This window comes from Gopherus flavomarginatus, chromosome 14, assembly GCF_025201925.1.
Source record: "Gopherus flavomarginatus isolate rGopFla2 chromosome 14, rGopFla2.mat.asm, whole genome shotgun sequence".
Lineage (NCBI taxonomy): Eukaryota > Metazoa > Chordata > Testudines > Testudinidae > Gopherus > Gopherus flavomarginatus.
Window position 1 is genome coordinate 18656384 of NC_066630.1, and position 23862 is coordinate 18680245.

Consider the following 23862-nt stretch of genomic DNA (forward strand, 5'->3'; position numbering starts at 1 on the left):
AATGATTCATGTCTGAAATTGTGTAAGATGTCAGATGTTACTCTTATGTAACCTTTGCACTGTACTGACTATTTAAAGCAAGGAACTGGCCCCCTGACTATGCGAGCACCCTGTAAAATGTCAGCTGGTGAGAATACCTTGCTGCTGTCCCTGATCTTTGCAGCATGGTTCACAACCCTTACAGTTAACGGTAAGATTTTAAAATATTTTACACTGTTGCCTTTCCTGGGGGAACAGAACAATTGAAGTACGGTTTGTTGGGAGCACCATGGCGTGTGTGTGTGGTTTTAACATAGGAGCTGGGCACTCATACATTGTTGGGAAGAAATATGGCAGTCTGAATAACAGAAAGTTCTTCACTGCTTTTCATTTTCCTGTTTTCAAGTATGTGCCTGTTTGTTGCAACTTTAGTTCTTAAGAGTGTCTTCATTACTCCCATGTGATTGTGAAGGACACTTCTTAGTGGAAGAGGTACAGCTGCGTTAGTATTAACTAGTATTGCTTGAGCAGCAATAAAACTACTTCTTTAGCGCTACAAATGTACACAGAGCCTTCTAAACAGCGAGCTACATTTCCTTCCCAAAAAACCTGGACTTCAATTGCATCTGGATTATACCCTGGGCACTTTTTCAAAGGGCTCAGAAAGTTCTTATCCCCTCACTTGTGCCAGAGGCAGGTGGCATCGTGGAGCAGGAGGAACAATGACACAACCGGGGCTCTCTGTACTGCAAGCCTGGTCTGATTGCAGGTTATGAAAGTCTACTCTGCACAACACCCTGCAACCATGGTAGCAATAGTAACTAGTGTAAGCAGGGCTGTGTCTGAATTCCCAGGAGTGGTTCTACTTGTAGTGCGGGCAGGATCTTACTGATGTTGTGTTAGATATGAATCTGGCCCTATGTGCACAGTTAAAAGCAGAATTCTGTTTCATCAGTGCAATACAGGATTGACATTTGCATTCTCTTGGTTTAGATTCAGTTCAGGGTAATAGACCCGAGACCAGACTAACTTGCAGTGGCAGTACTTCCAGTTGCTGCCACTTTCCCACACATTAAAAATGCTTTCCCTGGCCCCGTGCTTAAATTGAGAGGGATTGCAAGGGGTCACAGGCTCCGAAAAGAAATCAAGCCATATTGTGGAAGCCTGCACTATAAACACTGTTTTACCAAAGTGGCTGCTCCCAGATTATGATAGCGCCACCCCTGCCCCCGCTTTTTTCAGTTCGCTTTAAGCACTGCTCTGGCTGCTTTTCACCCTTTCGTAAAATTTAAGATTTGTATTAGGGCTGCGTATCAAACCTGTGTAGTGAGACACTGTGACATCCAGGGCATGCTGGGTGATTAATTCACTGTTGATATTACCAACTACTGACTAAATTTTCCCCGTTACACTGTATATAAAGCTGTCCGGCTCTGGAGATTAAATTTTCCCTACTCAGTTTATGGATGGGTGAATGCAATCAGATCCTGATCCATGTTCAGGCTCCTAGATGCTATGGCAGTATAACTAATAAATAATAATAATAGTAAAATTCAGCCTCATTTCTTAGTTTTGATAATTACGGAATGTTCTATAAACTGAATTATATAACTGTATAACAAATCCTCAAATCCAGTCCCTTCAGTTTTGGAGTTCAGGGTGTGGAGTCAAATCCCTAGATGTAAATTCTCTCTGTGGTTTCAGTTCCAGGTGGAATGTAAAACTGGAAGAGTCCTATTTTCTGGATCCAACTTAAGTTCATCCAAAGTGGCAGAAATCTTAAACGAGCAACTGATTTTGCAAATGTTAAACCATTTTGGGCTGACATCTCATGTGAACAACTTGTGATATTTCAATGCTGCTGAACTCAAAGCCAAGCTCCATTTTGGTCTTTAACCCAAATCCCAACCTACCTTGAATATGGATGTAAACATTCCTGCCTTAGCCAAACTACTATCCAAAATAAAATATTTAAAAAACCTGCCCCAAAATGGATTTAAGGCTGCTCAATTCCTTTCATTAAATACACAAACTTTAAAAATACACTAGCTAACAAGAAAACATAAAGGCAATTTTCCTTGGGCATTCAGTTCTTGTATCACCACCAGAAACACTGGATTCAGAGATGAGTGGTTCTTTACAACCCGTCTCATCAAATAATAGGATCTCCTGATTCCAAAGAACCAGACACACAGGTCAATATATAACTTAGATCTTACCCAGAAATCACGCTATTTTCAATCCTTTAGTATCTAAAATCTAAAGGTTTATTTATAAATAGAAAGAAAGAAAGAAAAAGTTCAAACTGGTTAAAGGAATCAATTACATACAGTAATGGCAAAGTTCTTGGTTCAGGCTTGTAGCAGTGATGGAATAAACTGCTGGCTTAAGTCAAGTCTCTGGAGTACATCCACAGCTTGGATGAGTCATTCAGTCCGTTGTTCAGAGCGTCAGTGTGTAGCAAGTTTCCTCCAGAGGTAAGACGCAGGATTGAAGATGCAATGGAGGTGTTTCTGGGGCCTTTTATAGTTTTTGCCATGTGGAGGGCATGCCACTGTTTTTACTGTGGAAAATCACAGCAACAAGATGGAGTTTGGAGTTACACGGGAAAGTCACATGCCCATGCATTTCGCCTAGTCACAGCAGGAAATTTCATTAAGTGTAGATAGGCATCTCCCAGGGTCATTGTCAATTAAATGTTCTTTCGATGGGCCACTCAATTAGAATAGGCCCTCCAAGATGTGCTGGCTAATTACTTTGTGGGCATTACCCCAGGAGCAAACATCTGAAATCCAAGTATAGAGCCAATACTTATAATTTCACATAAAAAAAAGATACATGCATACAGATAGCATAATCATAACCTTTTCATCGACACCTTACTCGACAACCTTTGTACAATATTTGCTGCAAATATATAACAGTGGTTGCAACCACTATGATCTATATGGTCATATTTTAGTCAGATAAGGTCACACCCCCATCAGCCCAAAGCTGATAAAGAGGCAGAAAGGATGCCCCGAGGAAGAGGTGAAGGGGAGAAATGGCCAGCCCTTCACTTCTTGTCAAGATAATTAGAGAAACACTGTTGTTTTTTTTAAATAATATTAATACGGTGTTGCCATTACATGGCAATCAACATGACTGTCAGGTTTTCCTTAATAATACTTCCATTTGTTAAAATAGCACAATGGTCATACTACTGAAAGACGTATAAGCAACTATTTTGCTGCTGATATCTTTAACACATAGCCAACAATTAATCAACATAATGATTTCTGTATTACACATGCCTTGAGGTCAAGTTTAATGTTAAAACCTTTCTACTTTACAGACATACATTTATTATGCAACAAGTTGCCTCTAAGAACAACATATATTTTGATAATAAATGAATGCAATATACAGACTAGGGTTGTCAATCTTCCAGGATTGTCCTGAAATCTCAAGCAATTCATAGATTTATAGATCCATAGACTGTAGGACTGGAAGGGACCTCGAGAGGGCATCGAGTCCAGTCCCCTGCCCTCATGGCTGAACAAAATACTGTCTAGACCATCCCTGATAGACATTTATCTAACCTACTCTTAAATATCTCCAGAGATGGAGATTCCACAACCTCCCTAGGCAATTTATTCCAGTGTTTAACTACCCTGACAGTTAGGAATTTTTTCCTAATGTCCAACCTAAATCTCCCTTGCTGCAGTCTAAGCCCATTGCTTCTTGTTCTATCATTAGAGGCTAAGGTGAACAAGTTTTCTCTCTCCTCCTGATGACACCCTTTTAGATACCTGAAAACTGCTATCATGTCCACTCTCCGTCTTCTCTTTTTCAAACTAAATAAACCCAATTCTTTCAGCCTTCCTTCATAGGTCATGTTCTCAAGACCTTTAATCATTCTTGTTGATCTTCTCTGGACCCTCTCCAAATTCTCCACATCTTTCTTGAAATGCGGTGCCCAGAACTGGACACAATACTCCCGTTGAGGCCTAACCAGCGCAGAGTAGAGCGGAAGAATGACTTCTCGTGTCTTGTTTACAACACACCTGTTAATGCATCCCAGAATCACGTTTGCTTTTTTTGCAACAGTATCACACTGTTGACTCATATTTAGCTTGTGGTCCACTATGACCCCTAGATCTCTTTCTGCCATACTCCTTCCTAAAGAGTCTCTTCCCATTCTGTATGTGTGAAACTGATTGTTCCTTCCTAAGTGGAGCACTTTGCATTTGTCTTTATTGAACTTCATCCGGTTTACCTCAGACCATTTCTCCACTTTGTCCAGATCATTTTGAATTTTGACCCTGTCCTCCAAAGCAGTTGCAATCCCTCCCAGTTTGGTATCGTCTGCAAACTTAATAAGCGTACTTTCTATGCCAACATCTAAGTCGTTGATGAAGATATTGAACAGAGCCGGTCCCAAAACAGACCCCTGCGGAACCCCACTTGTTATACCTTTCCAGCAGGATTGGGAGCCATTAATAACTACTCTCTGAGTACGGTTATCCAGCCAGTAATGCACCCACCTTATAGCAGCCCCATCTAAATTGTATTTGCCTAGTTTATCGATAAGGATATCATGTGAGACGGTATCAAATGCCTTACTAAAGTCTAGGTATGCCACATCCACCGCTTCTCCCTTATCCACAAGGCTCATTATCCTAGCAAAGAAAGCTATCAGATTGGTTTGACACGATTTGTTCTTTCCAAATCCATGCTGGCTATTCCCTATCACCTTACCACCTTCCAAGTGTTTGCAGATGATTTCTTTAATTACTTGCTCCATTATCTTCCCTGGCACAGAAGTTAAACTAACTGGTCCGTTAAAGATTAATAGTTTATTAAAGATTATGCCAAGTGATGAAACCTCCAGGAATACGTCCAACTAAAATTGGCAACCCTAATACAGAACTCTCATAAGCATGGTTAGACTTAAAAGTTGATACAGTTTGGGGTTCTTTTTTACTTGCTCGTGAATATTTATTGAAATATTCTGTATGAAATGTTTAAAAGAAATCAAAGGTACATGCATAAACATCTGAAGCACTTAGAAACTTGTCAGGTCATTTTGAACCTCTCGATGTATAATCTGATTGTATGTATATGTTTCACAGGACAAAATGCTGCACCCCCAGAAGTGGTTACCAAATATGGGAAACTCCGAGGGCAGCGAATCAAAGTTGATGGAGCTGAGACACATGTAGATGTTTTCCTGGGAATTCCCTTTGCTAAGCCACCTGTTGGACCTTTGAGATTTTCCCCACCAGCGCCAGCTGAGCCGTGGAAGGGTCTCCGAAATGCAACTATCTACCCACCCATGTAAGACAATGACATGAACATATGGATGGGTAGGAATGTGTAATATGGAGGAACACAATACTGTCACTTATGGCAAAATAAATCTAGCAAAATGAGCTCTGGTAGAACCATTTAACTGGGGTCTGTTAATGCCTGTAGACTGTTAACTTAGGTGAGTTTTAAAGGTACATCTCAGGATATTTATTTGGTATTAGCAATGTACCACTCCCATTCTTCATCAATGATGTTCTCCCTTGGGGGGCTTTTGAATCTCCAATTAGTAATGTTTTTGAAACGTATGCCTCAGGAGTAGAACTGAAAAGGAGCTAAGAAATGTTGGAGGGACTAAATCCAGTATTGGAGCATGAGCTTTCGTGGGTGAATACCCACTTCGTCAGATGCAACCGACAAAGTGGGTATTCACCCACGAAAGCTCATGCTCCAAAATGTCTGTTAGTCTACAAGGTGCCACAGGACTCTTTGCTGCTTTTACAGATCCAGACTAACATGGCTACCCCTCTGATAAATGCAGTATGAATCACATTCCCAGTGCTACATATATGACACTGAGGGCAGTCTATTCTGTTGCGGTTCTTATTCTGCCCTCATCATTGTAGTGTCAACGTGCCTTCCAGTAGTGCATTAAGTGACATGATTAATATCTATAATATGCTACATGATTTGGTATATAAGGTGCAAAAGAATCCAGTTGCATTTCCACTGAATGACAGCAACTGCAAGGAGGCTCTTATATGTCTTAGCTCCTGCCCATTTGCAGGCAGATTGCTATGGTGTTTTGAAAAAGTCTGCAAGTAAGTGTGTTCTGCTGGAGGCTGTGGCCATTGTCTGTATGACTCCTTAATGCACTTTTGGCTGGCAGTCACAGGGAAGAAAATGCTTTTATGTTAAAAATGGAAAACAGTGATATGAGTCTGTTTCCAACAATCTGGAAACTAATCACAGGTGATTTCCTGTATTTATTGTGGATGGAGCGTCTGATGTTTTTGTTACTATGATTCTGTTGAATATTATTGTTATATTTTTAATTATTAAGGTGCCTACAGGACTCAGTGGCTGGGCAGCATCTATCGGATGCATTTACTAACAGAAAAGAAAAACTTTCTTTCCAAGTTTCCGAAGACTGTTTGTTCCTAAACGTGTACACGCCTGCCAGCTCAGACAAGGACATGTTACCTGTAAGCAACATTACTGCAAAATCGGTGTCATGAGTTCAGCCCTGGTGTAACTCCGTGGATCAAATTATACCTTAGTGTAAGTGGGCACAACTCCCAGTAAGGGAGATCAGTGCCTACACACTGCAGGGCTCCCGGGCCGGCTTTAGGCTGATTCGCCCAATTCCCTGGAATCTAGCCCTGTGCCTAAGAGGCCCCGCGCTGGTGCTTAAGAGGGCCCCACGCTGGCGCCTTTTTAATTTTTACTCACCGGGCGGCGCTCCGGGTCTTCGGTGGCATTTCGGCAGCAGGCCCTTCACTCACTCTGGGTCTTTGGCGATGGGTCCTTGAGTGCCGCCGAAGACTTATCACATAAAAACCCTCTAATATTTTGTAATTAACTATGTAAATAGTTAATTTACTGAAATGTTAAATAAGTGTGTATGTGACACACTTTTCCTTCACAAAACTCTGAAAAGAGAGGACCTAAGTAAATAGTAAAAATGTGCCCTGTCAGAACTTGATGACTTAAAGGCACCTGCCTCAGTTTGGTGGTTTCTTATTTTATTTCCCATTTTCTGTTACTCAGAATTATTTTCCACATTTCATGAACATCTATTTTATTCTTCATGCCATTCTGTATATTTCATACATGTGAGTTTTCTTAGATCTGAGATCCAAAGAGCCTGCTAAATCATGCCAGTTTCTAGGGGTACATGCTATTCTCCTAAGTAAGCTAAGAAAAACCTTATTGTCCTTTGAAAATAGAATCTCTGTTAGTGTATGAAGTACTCTTCAAGGACACTTGGAATTGAAGAAACAGGGGTAACTATTCCCTTTCTTTTTCTTTCCTTTTCCTGCTCCCTTCTTCTCTATCTCTTCCCCCAATTAAAAATAAAAAACCTAAACTCCCTACAATTTGTAACCAACAAATCTGGGCCAATCTTTCCCCATATTTCTCTGCTTGCAGGTTCTATTCCCATCCCCTACCCTTTGTCTGTTTGTATCTTTAGATTTAAGTCCTACAAAACAGCATAATAACAATATAAATATTTAATAAAATAATCATTTCTCTTTAAAGCTGACTCTTTAAAGCACAGACTCAAAAAAGTCTTACCACTTTTTTTACTATACTCTCAAGCAGCTGAGCGAGCAAGAATTGTTGTGTTGTGCAATAGCACAAAATAGTACTTTATCACAGCAAAAGTAGCAACCCTCTGGTTTGAATTTTACACCTGAGGTAATATCAGGGTGTTACAGATGTAGGTGACTAACTCTTCCTGCTTTTTTCAGGTCATGGTATGGATCCATGGAGGTGGATTAGTGACTGGTGCAGCTTCAACATATGATGGGTCAGCACTATCAGCCTTTGAAAATGTGGTGGTTGTAACAATTCAGTACAGACTGGGGATCCTTGGATATTTTAGGTAAGACATTGTGCCCTAAACGCACACAGGATAATGTTCCCATTGGTTGAGTCTGAAAAAGACAAGCATATGTCAATCCAGTATAAAGTGTCTTAACTCACAAGCCATAACAAATTAACTCATCCTCCTGTGGGGAAACCTGAGTGAAAACCCTAATGCCACCTAACCAATAAGCTGTTTCAGGAATTCTGCTGCATATAGGCAGAAGCCTAAAAGAGAAAGGACTATATGTTTTTGTTTCTTATTTATATTTGTTTTATTGTTAATTTGAGTTGGCCATAACCAAAACCCTGGACCTAAGTGCCCTAAAATTGTGGGAGAGTTCAGATCCATAGCCTGGCTAAGCATTACGTGAACGTTGGGAAAGTTTGGGTGTGAACTTACACTTCAGCCTATTCATGTTTCTTTACACAATAGGATTGATCTGAGTACCAAAGATCAAGGATACAAATAAAGTACCTGCAAATACCCTCTCCCAAAGACAAGGAAAACAAGTATAGGATAACACCAATGCACCCAAATAAATATTGGAGAATGGATATATTTACCTGGAACTAAAACCACCATGATGCCCGTCTGTAGGGCTTCAGACAGTGGGTTATACATGGAAGGAAAAAAGACCAGAAAGCCACAATAGGACAGGATCATTATAAAGATGTCATCCACACAGCAGAAATTCCAAAGATATTTAGTGATTGATCGCACATCCATCTCTCCTTAAGCCACATGCTTAATTCTCCTTTAACAGTGTCCATTCTTCTTTTCCACATTTTACACCTGCATCCCAAGTTTGTGAAATTTACCAGTAAGCATACTAATAACCCTCTGAAAACTTCCATTTTTCAATTATATCTTGAACACAGTTATAATCTGATCTCTTTGATTATCTGCTTTCTTTTTATACTCTAATTCAGGTGAGGCTGGCTGAAGAAAATATCAGCCCTTCTCTCAGAGGAGAGGAAAATCTGACCTGAAAAAATATCATCTTGTAGGAGTCTGGGTTAATTCTTAGGCAGGTTTATCTAATCTAATTTTGTACTATGCACTGATGTATTCAAGCCTCAGTTCAACAGGATGTTTAAGCTTGTGCCTAACTTTAAACCCATGAGTAGTCCCACCAAGTTCATTACTTCTTTGCTGAATTGGGGCATTAGAGCTATTGTCATTTATTCCGTGCTCATCACTATAGTATCTGAGCACCAAAAGCCATTGTCATTATCTATAGTGCAACTGGCGGTGTGACTGCAGCAGCTCAGGTAGACATACCTGCATTAGCATTATTTTAGCTAGCACAGCTAAGCAGTGAAGACATGGTGACATGGAACCCAGCTGTACAAGCCCCTTCTTGGAATCTTGGGCTCATACTTGTGCTGCTAACCTACATCAGGGTCATGCTGTGTCTTCACTGTTCTTTTTAGCTAGATTTGACAGCTAGATTAAAGCTAATGCAGGTATAACTGTAAGAGCTGCAATCACACCTCTGACGGCAGCGTAGACATAGCCTTGGATTGTGCTTCACTAGTGTCCAGGGCTAAGAGTGCTATTTAGATAACTGATGCTAGTCCTGACCTGAGTTTTTCAGAGTTTTCTCACTTGTTTTCTGACACTGCCAAGGCCTCCATTTTCAGGTGTTGCTCCATTACCAGCTTTGATACAATCCTTGGATATATTTTATATAACACAATGTATGTTATAAAACTCCAGGCTATCTACTTCCCTTTATATGCTCTTGCTTTCAGCTCTGGTGATGAACATGCTCGTGGAAACTGGGGTTATTTGGATCAAGTGGCAGCTCTCCAGTGGATTCAAGAAAATATTGAACATTTTGGAGGAGATCCAGGATCTGTCACTATATTTGGAGAGTCTGCAGGAGGAGTCAGCGTTTCTGCCCTTGTAGGTTTTATAGTGATCACTAATGAGTTTTTAAAAACACTCCTATATTTTTATTGTGAGTTTGCGAGTGAAAAGTCAGGGAGATAACGACAGGATTGAGTATTATTGGAGACCGAAGCAGCTGGGAACTGTGGTACATCAACCTTCTCTGAGGGGAGAGTTTGGTATTAAAGAATTTTCTGATTAATGAAACTCTTCTTTTCATACAATCGCCTATTTGTTTTAGGAGCCCAAGTGTTGATTCCTCTTTAATTAACTTGAGTACTGAATTACTTGAAACAGCTGTGCTAGGAAACAAAATTGTGGTCAGAGAGAGTATAATTCACCAAGGTGTAAAAATTCCAAGTTAGTGCCTTTGCCCCACTTAAGATCTGCACTAAGGGTCACTTGCACATACAGTCACCCAATCTGGGTGCGCAGCCATGGTAACAGCATGTAACAGATAGACATTTATTTGGGGTGCATTGCATACCCCCCCTTTTTTATTTTATCTCAGCATATTTGGAATCAAGAGGATAATCATCTGCACCAGGCTGTGAGTTTGGAAGTAAATCAGCCCTTGAGTCTACAGAGCATTTGACATAGTTTAATAATATTTGCTTTTAAAAGTGAAATAATGGTGTTAAAACATAATTTGTGACACTGCAGTTTGTGATTCAGTGGTCAAAATAGATTGTTTGTGCTCTCCCTCTTTTCCTGCTTTTCAGGTCTTATCTCCTCTGGCAAAGGGCTTGTTCCATAAGGCCATCTCAGAGAGTGGAGTTACAATCAAGGGGTTGTTTACTGCTCATCCTGAAGCACAAGCTAATGTAGGTTCTTGGTAATATCGAGACTGTATTTCTAGAAGCTGGGACCTGACTTGCGCCTGTAAAAATGTACAGTAACTCTAGACATTTTTGTGTGAAAATAAGAAAACTTGTGTGCATACTTGATATTTTAATACTCAAATACCCATGTATATGTGCACTTATCATATTGGCATGTTCAAACCCACAGATGCACATGTACGCACATATTTTTGGCTTAGTCTCACTCCCACTTTTTAAAAAAAAGTGGCACCCAGCATCCCATTGTAAAGGAAGGTAGTGTGGCTTTTGTGATTAGAGTACAGCAGGGGTAGTCAATAGGCAGACCGCGGGCCAAATCTGGACCTCCAGATGCTTTTGAAGAGACGGCAAAATCTTTTAACTTATTTATTATCATTATTGCTATTAATTTTGTTTTATTTTCTCTGGAGTCTGGACCTTGACTATACCTTAAACAAGAAATTTGGACCTTGTCAAAAAATAATTGATTACCTCTGTATTACAGGACTGGCCAGTGGGAAACCTGAGCTCTATTCCCAGTTGTGCCATTTAACCGGTTGTTAAAAAGGGAGAGGATAATACTTACCTACCTGACAGCAGTGGCACCGGTTTTGAGAACGGATGAATGTCCCCTTCTCACTGAATTTTGCATTTACTCCAAGTTCCATAGACCAGAGCTGGGAGGGAGCATGGCCTGACCACTTTTAAGCACTAGACCTGTACCAAATCAGTACGGCTGCTCCCAGAACAGTTAGGAGTGGTTCTCGGGATGCCTTGTCATAACACCGCTGAAATTAGACTTGATCGCCACTCTGTAAAGATGACGGGGCAGCCAGGCCAAATTTCAGTGGATGGCATTGCAACCTGACATGCTGGGTTGAAGTGCCATTTAAATTTGGCTTGGCTGCCCCTCCATCCAGATATGGAGGGGTGGTTGGGCCAAATGGTGTTGCAGCTCTGTGCTCTCTCCTCTACAGCACAGCGTAGGAGAGTCCACTGAGAAGGAAGCCCTCATGCACTGTGCAGATGAGATAGAGGGGAAACTCCGCAGCTGAGGGAGTGACTTGGTCCCTGTGGATGGTGTGGGGACTGGAATGGGGTCACTGCTGGGAAGGGAGGGACAGGGAGCAGAATTGGAATTTGCCCTGCCCCCCAAGAAACATGTGCCTCCTCACTGCCTGACAGATATGTGTGAGGCTTAGCTGATTAATGTCTGTGAAGCTATTTGACTTCCTCACATGGAAGACCCTGTAAAAATGCAAAGTATTGTTACTACATCCTGCAACAATCAAATTAGAAAGAGTTTATAGCAAAACTGGAACTGAACTTATTGGAGGCAGAAATGTCCTAGAGAATATCACCTTATACGATTAGTATCCAATACTGGAACCAATGAAATCTATAGTTTGTAGACACTTGAGCTTTTGGAGGATTCCACTAGGCCAGTTTGAGGTGCTCTGGGACTGGCCACTTAGGGACTTCCATGGGTTCCCTCCCAGCTAGCTGCCCATAGCTCCGCTGCCCTGGCTCAGCTGACTCCACTGCTGAGCAACAAGTGTGACCTCTTGCTGCAAGATGTGAGAAAAGCTAATGTAGTTTACTAAGCACGTGACTGACTGAAACACTTATATGTTGTGATCCTGGCTCTGATACAGACCTTCCATGTCTTGCTCAAGTCATTTAACCTCTGTGCCTTTGTTTTCCCATCTTCCTTCCTGGGAGGAGTTTTGTGATGAGGAGTTAATGTTTGTAAAGCTCTAAGAAAGTAAATGAAACCAGCAAGTGCACAGAGCTGTATGATTTATTTGCAGCATCATCCCTTGAAAAGCTTTTGAAACATACAAAGTCCAGAATGTACAGCGGAGCTCTTTCTCCTACAGTGGAGAAAAATCCCAGACTCACCCAAAACTTAATGTGTACACAGCACACTGAAGGGATAAAGTGCTATCTAAGAGCTAAATATTGTTGTTGTTATTCTCCATACAGAGCTACTAAAAGTGACTTTTTTTTTAAATTGATTGCAGAAAATTGCTAAGGTATCTGGCTGCCAATCAAGCAGCTCTGCTGCAATGGTTCATTGTCTGAGGGAAAAGACAGAGGAAGAAATGATGGAAATAACGCTGAAGATGGTAGGTGGCACTGTAATTCACTGTGTGTGGCGACTGTTCATCTTTTACTGCAAACAAACAGGATTTCAACCTTGGGTCCAAGAGTGTGCTTATTTTCCCTTTCTGCTTGCATCAGAGGAGGAATTAAAGACACTAGATTATAAGTGCTTTGGGACAGGGAACCACGCATCTGCATGTGCATTGCCTGGCACAATGGAGCCCTGATTGTGAGTGGGGTCTCCGAGTGCTACCTTGTTATCAACCATACCTAATAACTTGGGTGATTGCCCTTGGAAAGAAAATGAGTAAAAGGAGATAGGACAGACATTTATAAAGTGACAAGTGACAGAGAGGACAGTGGGCCATTTGTGTTTACCTTCGCTGATAACCAGAGCACGAGTGCACTCGCTATTAAAAGAAACAAATGTAACAGATAAAAAGCAGTGCTATTACATGGTGCATATTAATTATGAGCCAAATACAGTATCTTAATAAGCTTCTAATGAAGATTAGACTTGTCTGACTAAAGGTACATTTTCTGTCATGGCTGTTGTCAGAATCAAAGCCTCTGTGATTTTTTCACAACTTTTGACATTTGAGGTTTTTGCCATGTGGTGGAGATGGCAGTAAACAACTAACCTCATTTCCCTGAGAATCTTAGGAGTCATCACGTTAAAGCCTGCCAACCAAGGGAATTGGGAGCTCTAGCGGTTGTTGTGCTGGGGAAAGGTGTCAGACTCTACGATTTCTGTAATGGGGCACGTGTGAGATGCACCAGGGCAGCACTATTGTCCCTGCAGCTGTGGTAGAGACAGTCATGGAAGCAGTCCAGAGAGTGGTTCTTTCCTTGACTGAACTGGCAGGAACTAGGATGGCAGTTTCAAATAGTTTGGGGATGGGATTTTCAAATCACCCTATGGGAGTTCAATGTCCAACTCCTAGTAAACTTGGGTACCCTTGGACTCGTTTAAAAACCCCAATCCTAGCTATCTGTTAAATGTTATTGCATGGCTTTAAAAAATTGTATTGCAAAACAAAGACCATCTGGCTATGAATAACATAACCGGGACATTTTTCTCTACATTCATGACCTTAGATTTTGTTTTACCACGACCACGCTATTTTTTTATATAATTTGTGATGCTAAACAACTAGCCCCTACTTAGAGTATAGTAAGAGTAGCATCTGAAATTAGAATGAAAAATATAAAAATGTCGAGGCCTGCCTATCCTTATTCTTCAGCTGATCAGGACTGAACTGCCACCTCCCCCATAAAGTAGCATAATTGCATAGGATGCTTTATTAGTGATACTCACCTTCCTCTCATGTCTTGCACCTTCCTCTAATGTATTGAATTCTCACAGAAGGTCAGAAGAGGAACCACTGATCTATTCTTCTTTGGCAGTTCCTAAGTTCCTAGAGCAGGGGTAGGCAATGTATGGCACGTGTGCTGAAGGCACACATGAGCTGATTTCCAGTGGCACTCACACTGACCTGGGGGGCTAAGCATTTTAATTGAATTTTAAACGAAGCTTCTTAAACATTTTAAAAACAGTATTTAGTTTACATACAATTGTTTAGTTATATGTTATAGACTTATAGAAAGAGACCTTCTAAAAACATTAAAATGTATTCCTGGCACATGAAACCTTAAATTAGAGTGAATAAATGATGACTCGACACACCACTCCTGAAAGGTTGCCGACCCCTGTCCAGCTTGTTGTTAAGCAGATGCAGACATAGGGAAAAGACAGGCGGAAATGGTGAAGATGATTAGTGACACTGTAGCTCGTGTCTGCAATGACACTGCAACTTTTACTGAAATAAAATAAACAAAATGCATGCTGTAACATTAGAAAAAGTGGCAGCCATCGCAGAACTCACCCTTTTCTTCTCTTCCTTGCCTTTTGCAGGACTTCACAACAGTAAAGTTAAATGCTACATCATCTGGAGACTCTGACAAGGTGACACTTTTTTTGATTTCCTGTTTGGGCTTTGAACTGTTTGTGTCCTGTCATGAACCCATTTTCAAAAGGGAGATGGAATCACAGCAAGAATGTACCAAAATTCACAATTTCCCAGGGAGAAGAAACACAAAAAATGTAGGCTTGAGAATTCAAGCAAATGAGAAAATGTCCAAAAGGAAAATGGCCCATTTTTTCACAGCTCCCAGTGCCACCATGGTCATCAGCCAAATGTATCCATTGGGACTGGATGGATGGATTTCAAACCTAGCATGCAGGAAGTAGTCACCGCATATTTGGGGATCTTACTAAGGATTAATCAAAACTGTACAAAGTATAGAACATCTGACATTTTTGTTTTCTGCAGAATTGCAATTTATTGCCCCACTTACCTGGTTTACCACATTAGCTTACTGAACTGTTTTGCAGTACCCCAACATAAGTTAATTCTGCCCTTACTTACACATATGCATGTCCCGTAGTGGGGTGACCAGATGTCCTGTTTTTAAAGGGACAGTCCTGTTTTTAAGCCCTCCTGCAGGTATCCCAACTTTTTCTTAAAAAAGGACAAATTGTCCCGTATTTTCTATCTCCTCACCCCATCACTACTGGTGGGTCCTGCTGCTGGCCAGATCCCTACTCGCCAGTCGCCCGCCCATCAGCAGTGATTGAGGGCAGGCCCAGTGGCCGATGATGGTGGTGGGTGTGCAAGGCTGGTGCAAAGATGCAGTGCGCTCCCTCAGCTGGTCTATCAGCGCAGTTCCTGCTGCATGCAGACTCTCAGACAGCCGGGCTCTGCCCCCCATCCCATTTCCGGCCATCTCTGGCTGTGCACTGCAGTGGCTGGTGAGTGCAGGAAGGCGCCAGGCAGCAGCCAGTTATGCGTTGCCCACCCATCAGCCCTTTACGTGCTCCTCCTCTTGCTGTTCTCTCCCTGCTTTGCCTCTTCGCCCCACCCAGTCCCGCTGCTCCTCCACATCCCTCCCGGTGGGACCCATCCCACTTCCAGCCCTGTGTGGAGAACCAGCCACTGGTCAGAACACCTGCAGGCTCCATAGCAGCCCCTGGGACATGGGCTTAGCATCCTCTTCACACCCCAGCTCTGGGTCCTGCCTCCAGGGAGTGTGGGACTGCTCCATCCCCTAGGCACCCTTCCCTCCTGAGCCACCTCTATGGCCAGGTTCGCTGAAGCCCCTGCAGTCAGGTTCCCTGGGCCCTGGTGCACAACGTATCTTTAGGGTTTAACCCATTCCTGTCTGCACTGTAGCCAGGGAGCCAGGAGGCAGCTGGGTTATGTCAGTGGCCAGCAGCTGTCTGACAGTGTTAGCTCCCTATTTATGCTGCGCAGGCAGGGGGTGGGGGAGGAAAGGGAGGTAGTGCAGAAGAGATTAACTATGCAAAGACACGCCAGGTCACCCATTCCCCACACTCCTCCTTCCCTGAGGCTAGAAGCAGCTCCTGTCCTTTCCCTCCTGCACAGTGCCAAAAAGCTGCTGCTGGCCACGTTCTGGTGTAAGTGCTGGCAGAAATCGGCGGGGGGATGTGACCATGCATGTCCCCCCAGCATGTTGCCTCAGGAAGACACAGTGCCAGGTACCAGGAGAGGAGTCTCCTGGAGGCCCATCTTGGAGGCCCAGCCAGGCATGATGGAGAGCGGAAAGCGCTGGGCAGGGAGGGTCTGGTCGGTTGGTCGATCACCCTCGGTGTGTGAGAGAGGTGTACGGGAGTGTTTGTGTGTCACCTCTCCCTATGTGTGTGTGTGGTGGCATAGGGATGTGTGTGTCACCCCTCCCTGTGTGAACCCTAATGTCTTAAAGATAAGGGAAATAAAAAGAATCCAACTACGCAGTGTTTCTTTTTAACAGAGGCTCAATCAACTTGATGTTAATTTGAATGTTTGTACTGCATAGTTCTGATTGATTGTTGTTGAACTCGCTTGAATATGAGTCATTTTACCAGGTGTCCCATATTCAGCATAGGGAAATATGGTCACCCTACCCAGTAGGGTTGGAATGGTCTAAGCAAGGATGGAATTTGACTGACTTATCTATGTGCCAAGAGCATTTGACATACAAAGGGCAGAACACACATTGTTAAGCCAGATAGAAAATCTGCAGGAGAAACTCGGAACCTGACTTGAAACATGTATTCATCTCTTACGTACACATCTTACACTTTCACTAATAACATGTGAGCTCACCTAGGCACTTGTTTAGGCTTGGTTGAGGTCTGCAGTGGGAATCTTGAAATATCTTCTACAGGCAAAAGTAACATAAATAACAAAGGAATTTTTTTCCTTCTGCAGTCCCTGTTAATCTCCACAGTTTTGGATGGTGTATTTTTTCCTAAGAGCCCTGAGGAGCTACTGGCTGAAAAAGCAATCAATGCAGTCCCATATATAATAGGAGTAAATACCCATGAATTTGGATGGCTAATTCCTAATGTAAGTGATTGTAATAGCTTTATTTATAGCCCAGTCTGTTAACTCTTTAGAAATAGAGGAATTCATGGGCAATGTCATGTTCTTTTTACTGTGCAGATGTTCAAATATCCTGCTTTCACTGAAGGGTTGGACAAAGAAACAGTAACCTCACTGCTACTGGCCTCAGAGTTTTTTACAGTAAGAGACTATTTCAAATTAATTCACATATGATGGGTATAGTCCTAGGTGAGATCTCCCTCCCCAGCTTTCAATACAGTGTGCAAGAACATTTTACACCATACTGCTCTATTGCTGGGCTAGGACCTTCATCTTGGGAAGAGGTATATATCATGGGGGGTGGGAATTCATTCTGAGCTAAAACTTCTGAACAGAGGGAGACATTGCTGACAGAAATGTGCCAAACAGGCAGAAGGGGAAGTGAAGCACAATCCTGCTCCCTCTTGAGATTAGACATCCCACAAAATCTCCCATAACCTATGCTTTTCTTCCTCCCCCTCCTCCTGCATGAGGTGGAGTCCCATTCTTTAACAGGGGTTTGATGGGCAGCTGCAGGCCAGAAAGCCCTTGGCAGCATGGCTCCTGCAGGTATTGCATTGTCATGGGGCTGCAGGGAGTTGGGAGGGCCAGGCAGCAGCGCAGAGGTGAGGGATTTGAAGAGGGAGTATATCTCCAGTTTATCTCTGAGGTCCACCTACATCCATCAGAGATTTGAAGGTTTCAAACTCTTGGCCTCTGACAGAAAGGAGTGGGGGTAAACCTTGGTTCCTTTCCCCAGTGGGAGAAATCTGTGGAAACTCATGAAATTTCTGCTCACCTGTATAGGTTATTCCCATGTGGAGGAGAATAGGTCCCTATTGAGTATCATGAACATCAAAAGTTCAAAAATCATGTGATCGGTCCCAAAATCATTAGATTGTTTTAAAGAGAACATAGTAATTTTTGGTCTGTCTTTAGTTTTTTGAAGTCCCCAATGTGTGTAGCAGATACCATGTTGCCAACTCCCCCAAATGCATACAGTGAGGTGATTCTAGCCCCTCCTGCCAGAGATCTCATTGCTGCCCAATGGCATGGAACTTCCAGCTTCTTTCCAAATCTCACTCTTCTAATTAATTAATTCTGTGGTCCGCCCCACCTCAGCCCCACAGGTACCCATCCCCCAGCCCAGCCATTAATTTACTTACTTCCCTCCGCTGCCCTACATCCACCCCCAGCTGCTCAGCACACTTCTTCTCCTTCTGTAGCTTCTGTGGGTTCTTTATCCACTTTCCCTCTTCCTAGGCCTGTGTTGCAGCCAGGGAGGAAGAGGAGAGGAGCACAATTTTTTTTTGATAATTGCTTGTCTTAATTAATTAGCCTCTTAGCGTTGGTAGGGCAACTCCCACCTTTTCATGTTCTCTGTATGTGTATATATATCTCCTTACTATATATTCCATTCTATGCATCTGATGAAGTGGGCTGTAGCCCGCGAAAGCTTATGCTCAAAAATATTTGTTAGTCTCTAAGGTGCCACAAGTACTCGTTCTTTTTACTAGAGCTAGTGTCACTACTTCTGTTTGTTCATCAGCATTATTGATTGATAATACTTGTGTGGATATTAATATAGTGGTCTCTGCCCCCTTTGCAGAGATCTCTGCTCCCTCCTGCAAACCTCTTCCTCCCAAAGATAGCATGAGTTGGCAACCTCACAATTTCTAAGTCAGAGTTTTGAGTACTTTCCACACACCCCATGATGTGGGATTTTCTATCGAAGGAGGTAACGTGGTCCAGTGTACATAGGATTAGCTAGTGACAAGAACAAATGGATATAAACTGGACACTAGGAAGTTTAGACTTGAAATTAGACAAAGGTTTCTAACCATTAAAGGAGTGAAGTTCTGGAGCAGCCTTCCAAGGGGAGCAGTGGGGGCAAAAATCATCTGGCTTCAAGACTAAGCTTGATAAGGTTATGGAGGGATGGTATGATGGGATAGTCTAATTTTGGCAATTAATTTGGCAATTGATCTTTGATTATTAGCAGGTAAATATGGCCAGTGGTCTGTGATGGGATGTTAGATGGGGTGGGATCTGAATTACTACAAAGAAATCTTTCCTGGGTGCTGGCTGATGAGTCTTGTCCACATGCTCAGGGTTTAACTGATCGCCATATTTGGGGTAGGGAAGGAATTTTCCTCCAGGACAGATTGGCAGAGGCCCTGGAGGTTTTTCACTTTTCTCTGCAGCGTGGGGCACGGGTCACTTGCTGGAGGATTTTCTGCACCTTGAGGTCTTTAAGCCACAATTTGAGGACTTCAATAACTCAGACATAGGTTAGGGGTTTGTTACAGGAGTGAGTGGGGGAGATTCTGTGGCCTGCATTGTGACCTTAAAATCTATGAGTCTATGACTGCTGAAGGGTTCTAGGAAAAATGAAGCTTGCTAAACGTTGCAGTTGTTTCCAATAAATACCATCATTATAACAAATATCTTTATTGTTCATTCTAGCATATTCCTGCTGAGTTCACTTATCTATTAACTAATGAATATCTAAGCAATATAGAGGAGCCTACCCAGCTACGAGATAGGCTTTTTGAATTGATGGGAGATGCAGTGTTTGTTGTTCCAGTCATTCAAAGAGCTAGATATCACAGGGGTGAGTTTCCAATTAAGTACATATTTTAAAAAAAAGTTTAAATTCCATCCTACCAATTTCCTTGTTCAAAGCCTGACCAGGAAGTAGGTTCCTGTCTATATTCCTGTGTCTGTAATGGATCATCTCAACAGCTTTTCAGCCCCAATCTCCTGCTGTCATGAAACTTTATTTAGAAAAATGCATGACCATGGCTCTGTCTTTCATGGATCCTGAAAGAACCATGTTACCATGAAATCCAGGAGAGCTGAACACAGGGTAGAAGAAATGGTCCCTTACAGGAAAGCTAAAGAGCTGCGGGTTTCGGGGGTTGAGCCCCATTCTTGTTTGCAGGGAAGGTGCAAGCCCATACCTCCTGCAATAGGTATGACAGAGTAAAAGCCCATGGAAGTGAATACAGAGGGTTCCTGATCTTCACATTGTCCTGTCTAAGGGACAATCAAGTGCATAGTTTAGTATCAGATGAACTTCTGAACTTTTTCTATTGGCCCCAGCTCTATGACTCTCTGGGGGCTCATTGTGCTGCAGATGACTATTTTCCATTAATCTTTGGTAATGTATGTTTGCATCTGAATTCCAGTTAGTATTAATAATCAAATAAATAATCAATAAAATGGCTATCATTTTGCCAGCATCTTATCAAAGTCGCTCTTGATTAAAATGTATTGTTCTGTGTGGAATATATTTTTACTACTAGAATTCTTCTTAACTTTGTTTTCTATCAGATTCTGGCAACCCAGTCTACGTTTATCATTTTCATCATCGATCAAGTTCATATGAAGGTGTTAGACCAGACTTCGTAAAAGCGGATCATGGCGATGAAATTGGCTATGTTTTTGGAAAGCCCTTCTTAGCTGGTGATGTCTCCATGCTTGCTAAAGAATTCTTATTAAAGCATCATTATTGTGACACGTGGAACTGATGTCTAATAATGTTGTGAATACTAAAATGTAACAGTTGTATGAACACTGTATGTGTCTGGGTCAGTGAGGTGAAATTATTGTATATTGGGTTATTGGAATTTTCTGTACGGCTGCATTGATCAAATTTATAGGGGGAGTTGTGGAATGTTTACTATCCGCCTATAATGCTCAAATTGATAGGGGTCAGTCTGTGCATGAAGGCAGCACTATGGCTTCCCAAATAAGAACACCCAAGCACATACTTGAAAGACAACGGGGCAAGTTGTTAGCTTCTAGGACTCTGTTCAGTCTCAAAACAAATTGAAAACCTGGTTTTGCCAGAGCTGAAGGTTACCAGATCAAAGGGCTATAAACAGTTCAAAGGTGACTTGATTCCTTTGAAAGGAGATGATAAAAACTGTGCTGTAAATTCAGGAGTGAGCTCTGACAAGGAAACAAGCTTACGTAGAGTCAGGCTCTGCTGAAGGAAGTAGTCCTACCAGGGTCCTAGTGTGAAAAGCAGTTTGGTACCTTGTAAACTTTGATATGCATATAGTCGGTTTTATTGTTTTTAAAGTATGTTTTCTCCAAAATGCTTTTTGTTCTAATAATACTTGGTTTTTTTAAGAAACCTGGTTGGTAATGATTACCACTGTAATTGCCCCTGCAGGAACAGGACTGTAGAGTCCGATCCTAGATTAGACCTGCTGAAGCAATCATAATTAGTACCAGGGGACTGCTACCAAGGATCTGATCTCAGAGTTTGAGAATTGCATGATTCCCCCTTAGCAGGTGACGGCTAAAGGCCTGAGACGTGGGCAGAGAACCAGGAAAGGGTCAGAGGTGCAGTTTGCCCAGTAACTGTGACATTATTATTATTTGAGTCCTGTTTGCATGCTCACTGCTGTAAAAATATAGATGTGATCTTTGTTTCCTGTCTTATAGTAGTGAACTATAGATACTTTTTAATTGGAATCAATTCTGAGTGCACCTATATTAGTATAATCTTTGTGCTGACATTACATTTCATATCTTGCCTGCAGGTGATGCTACAGAAGAAGAGGGTAAACTCAGCAAAACAATTATGAAATACTGGGCTAATTTTGCTCGAAAAGGGTGAGACTTATAATACATTCATTAGGGGACGGATTTTGTCATTGCTACTGAAAACACTATGCCAGCACTTTTCTGGTGGGCCCCATATTTCTGCAGAGTTTAAGATTTCATTTCAAAACAAACTAGTTTCAAATTCCAAAGAAAACATGCCAAATGTGATTTACTGCAGGACCATCGGACTGAACCTGCAGATGAACAGAAAAATTAGGTCCAAGGGCTTGAGCTATCACACTCATATAATGAACTATTAGAGCTAAAGCCTATTGAAGAAAATGTAAATGTCAACGTTATCCGTTTCACTGCTAATAACAGATCATTTTAGCAGAAACATCCAGAGATTGTGGGGTTGTGAGCAAAGCTTGAATTAACCACCGTAGTGTCCTTCCCCATCCCCAAGGACTCCGACTCTGGACAATTAATGAACAAACACTGTGTTGTGCAGTTTTGGTCGTAATGATAGAAAAGTGGCAAGATGATTCTTCACTGTATTTTTTTTCTAGAAATCCTAATGGTGAAGGTTTGGTGACGTGGCCAGTGTATAATGTGGATGAACAATACCTTATAATAGACATAAAGCAGAAAGCAGCAAAGAAATTGAAAGAGAACCGAGTGGAGTTCTGGACAAAGACCCTTCCTAAAAAGATGGCTGAAGGAAAGAGAAAGTACAAAGAGTTATGAAATCTGAGAAGCATATGGGTTGCTTTTAGTGCAGTGAAATAAAACAAGATCATTTCATCTGAATGGGAGGCATTTAACACTCATTTTGTAATTCATTATAATGTAGTTTAGTTTTATGTATGAGGCATTAGAGAAGAACCTGAGCAAAACTGAATCCCAGGAGGAACTGAGCTGCCGTGTTGCAGACCGGGCAGAAAACAGGCTGACCACTCAGTCTTTAACAGAGTCAGTGATGTTTGCTCACAAAATAATACTGACTAGAGTTGTAGTACAACACTGTGATTTGGTATGTCACTGTCAACAAATTCTACAACAAATAAGTTCCAATACAGTATCATGATAATATATGGTACATGTAACACATTGCAGATGGTGAGTAGCAGTGTTGTCCTTTATTCCCCCTTAATTTTCTCTCTCAAGAGACATTAGTCACTCATAGGCCTCGCACCTGCTCCCACAGAAGTTATGAGTTTTGCTATTGATTTTAATGCAAGTTCAATTTAAGGTGCTGAGTGCTCTCCAGGTCCTTATAATGAAAATATTTGCAGGTGCTCACCGCCTTACAGGATCATGCCTCAAATCCAGACACCTAAGACTATCAGATAGCCCCACTGTCTGTCTACCCCAGTGTCCTGTCTTTCAACAGTGGTCAATGCCAGATGCTTCAGAGGGAATTAACAGAACAGGGCAATTACTGAATGATCTAGTCTGTCGTCCCATTCAGCTTCTGGCACTCAGTGGTTTAGAACATCCAGAGCATGGGGCTGCATCCCTGCTAATAGCCATTCATGGACCTATTCTCCATGAACTCACCTAATTCTTTTTTTGAACCAAGTTACAGTTTTGGCCTTCACAACATCCCCTGGCAATGAGTTCCACAGGTTGACTATGTGTTGTGTGAAAAAGTACTTCCCCTATGTTTTCAACCTGCTATTAATTTCATTAGGTGACCCGTGGTTCTTATATTATGTGAAGGGGTAAATAGCAGTTCCCTGTTCACTTTCTCCACACTATTCATGATTTTACAGACCTCTATCATATCTTCCCTTAGTCTTCTCTTTTCCGAGATGAACAGTCACAAGATTAACAGTGTTTAATCTCACATTATATGGCAGCTGTTCCATACCCCATAATCAATTTTGCCTGTCTCTGTACCTTTTCCAATTCTAATCTGTCTTTTTTGAGATAGGGTAACCAGAACAGCCTGCGGTATTCAAGGTGTGGGTATGCCATCACTTTATATAGTGCCATTATGATATCTTCTGTCTTATTACTTCTCCCTTTCCAAATGGATCCTAATAGTGTCAGTTTTCTTGACTGCTGCTGCACATTAAGCAGATGTTTTCAGAGAACTATCCACAATGACTCCAAAATCTCTTTCTTGATGAGTAACAGCTAATTTAGACCCCATCCTTTTGTATTTATAATTGGGATTATGTTTTCCAATGTG

General features: G+C 41.9%; 1 protein-coding gene and 1 long non-coding RNA gene across 3 annotated transcripts in view; one reads left to right on the top strand and one right to left on the bottom strand.

The window, feature by feature from the left end:
- On the top strand, positions 1-22475 carry LOC127034215 (fatty acyl-CoA hydrolase precursor, medium chain-like). Of its 2 annotated transcripts, XM_050922823.1 has the most exons (14): positions 1-190; positions 5094-5298; positions 6332-6473; positions 7743-7876; positions 9616-9769; positions 10477-10578; positions 12600-12704; positions 14597-14647; positions 16953-17090; positions 17187-17267; positions 19572-19719; positions 20442-20573; positions 21662-21734; positions 22235-22475. In XM_050922823.1, exons 1-14 carry the CDS (start codon positions 100-102, stop codon positions 22410-22412), a joined length of 1734 nt encoding a protein of 577 aa, XP_050778780.1. In that variant the 5' UTR covers positions 1-99; the 3' UTR covers positions 22413-22475. The 2 variants fall into 2 exon arrangements, with proteins under 2 accessions (XP_050778780.1, XP_050778779.1); XM_050922822.1 differs by lacking the exon at positions 1-190 and having other exon boundaries at positions 3710-5298.
- Positions 14177-23862, bottom strand: part of LOC127034237 (uncharacterized) — a 12260-nt gene continuing 2574 nt past the window's right edge. Inside the window, exons 2-3 of the long non-coding RNA XR_007769332.1 lie at positions 18272-18370; positions 14177-14501 (exon numbers count right to left, since the gene is read on the bottom strand). This is a non-coding gene — a long non-coding RNA (uncharacterized LOC127034237). The remainder of the gene's footprint in view (positions 14502-18271; positions 18371-23862) is intronic.

Coding starts and splice junctions, on each gene's coding strand:
- LOC127034215 (XM_050922822.1), top strand. CDS start 4,982: ATGTTTAAAAGAAATCAAAGGTACATGCATAAACATCTGAAGCACTTA. Junction 10,579..12,599: donor ATCCTGAAGCACAAGCTAAT/GTAGGTTCTTGG, acceptor AATTGATTGCAG/AAAATTGCTAAGGTATCTGG. Junction 17,091..17,186: donor TTGGATGGCTAATTCCTAAT/GTAAGTGATTGT, acceptor TTTACTGTGCAG/ATGTTCAAATATCCTGCTTT.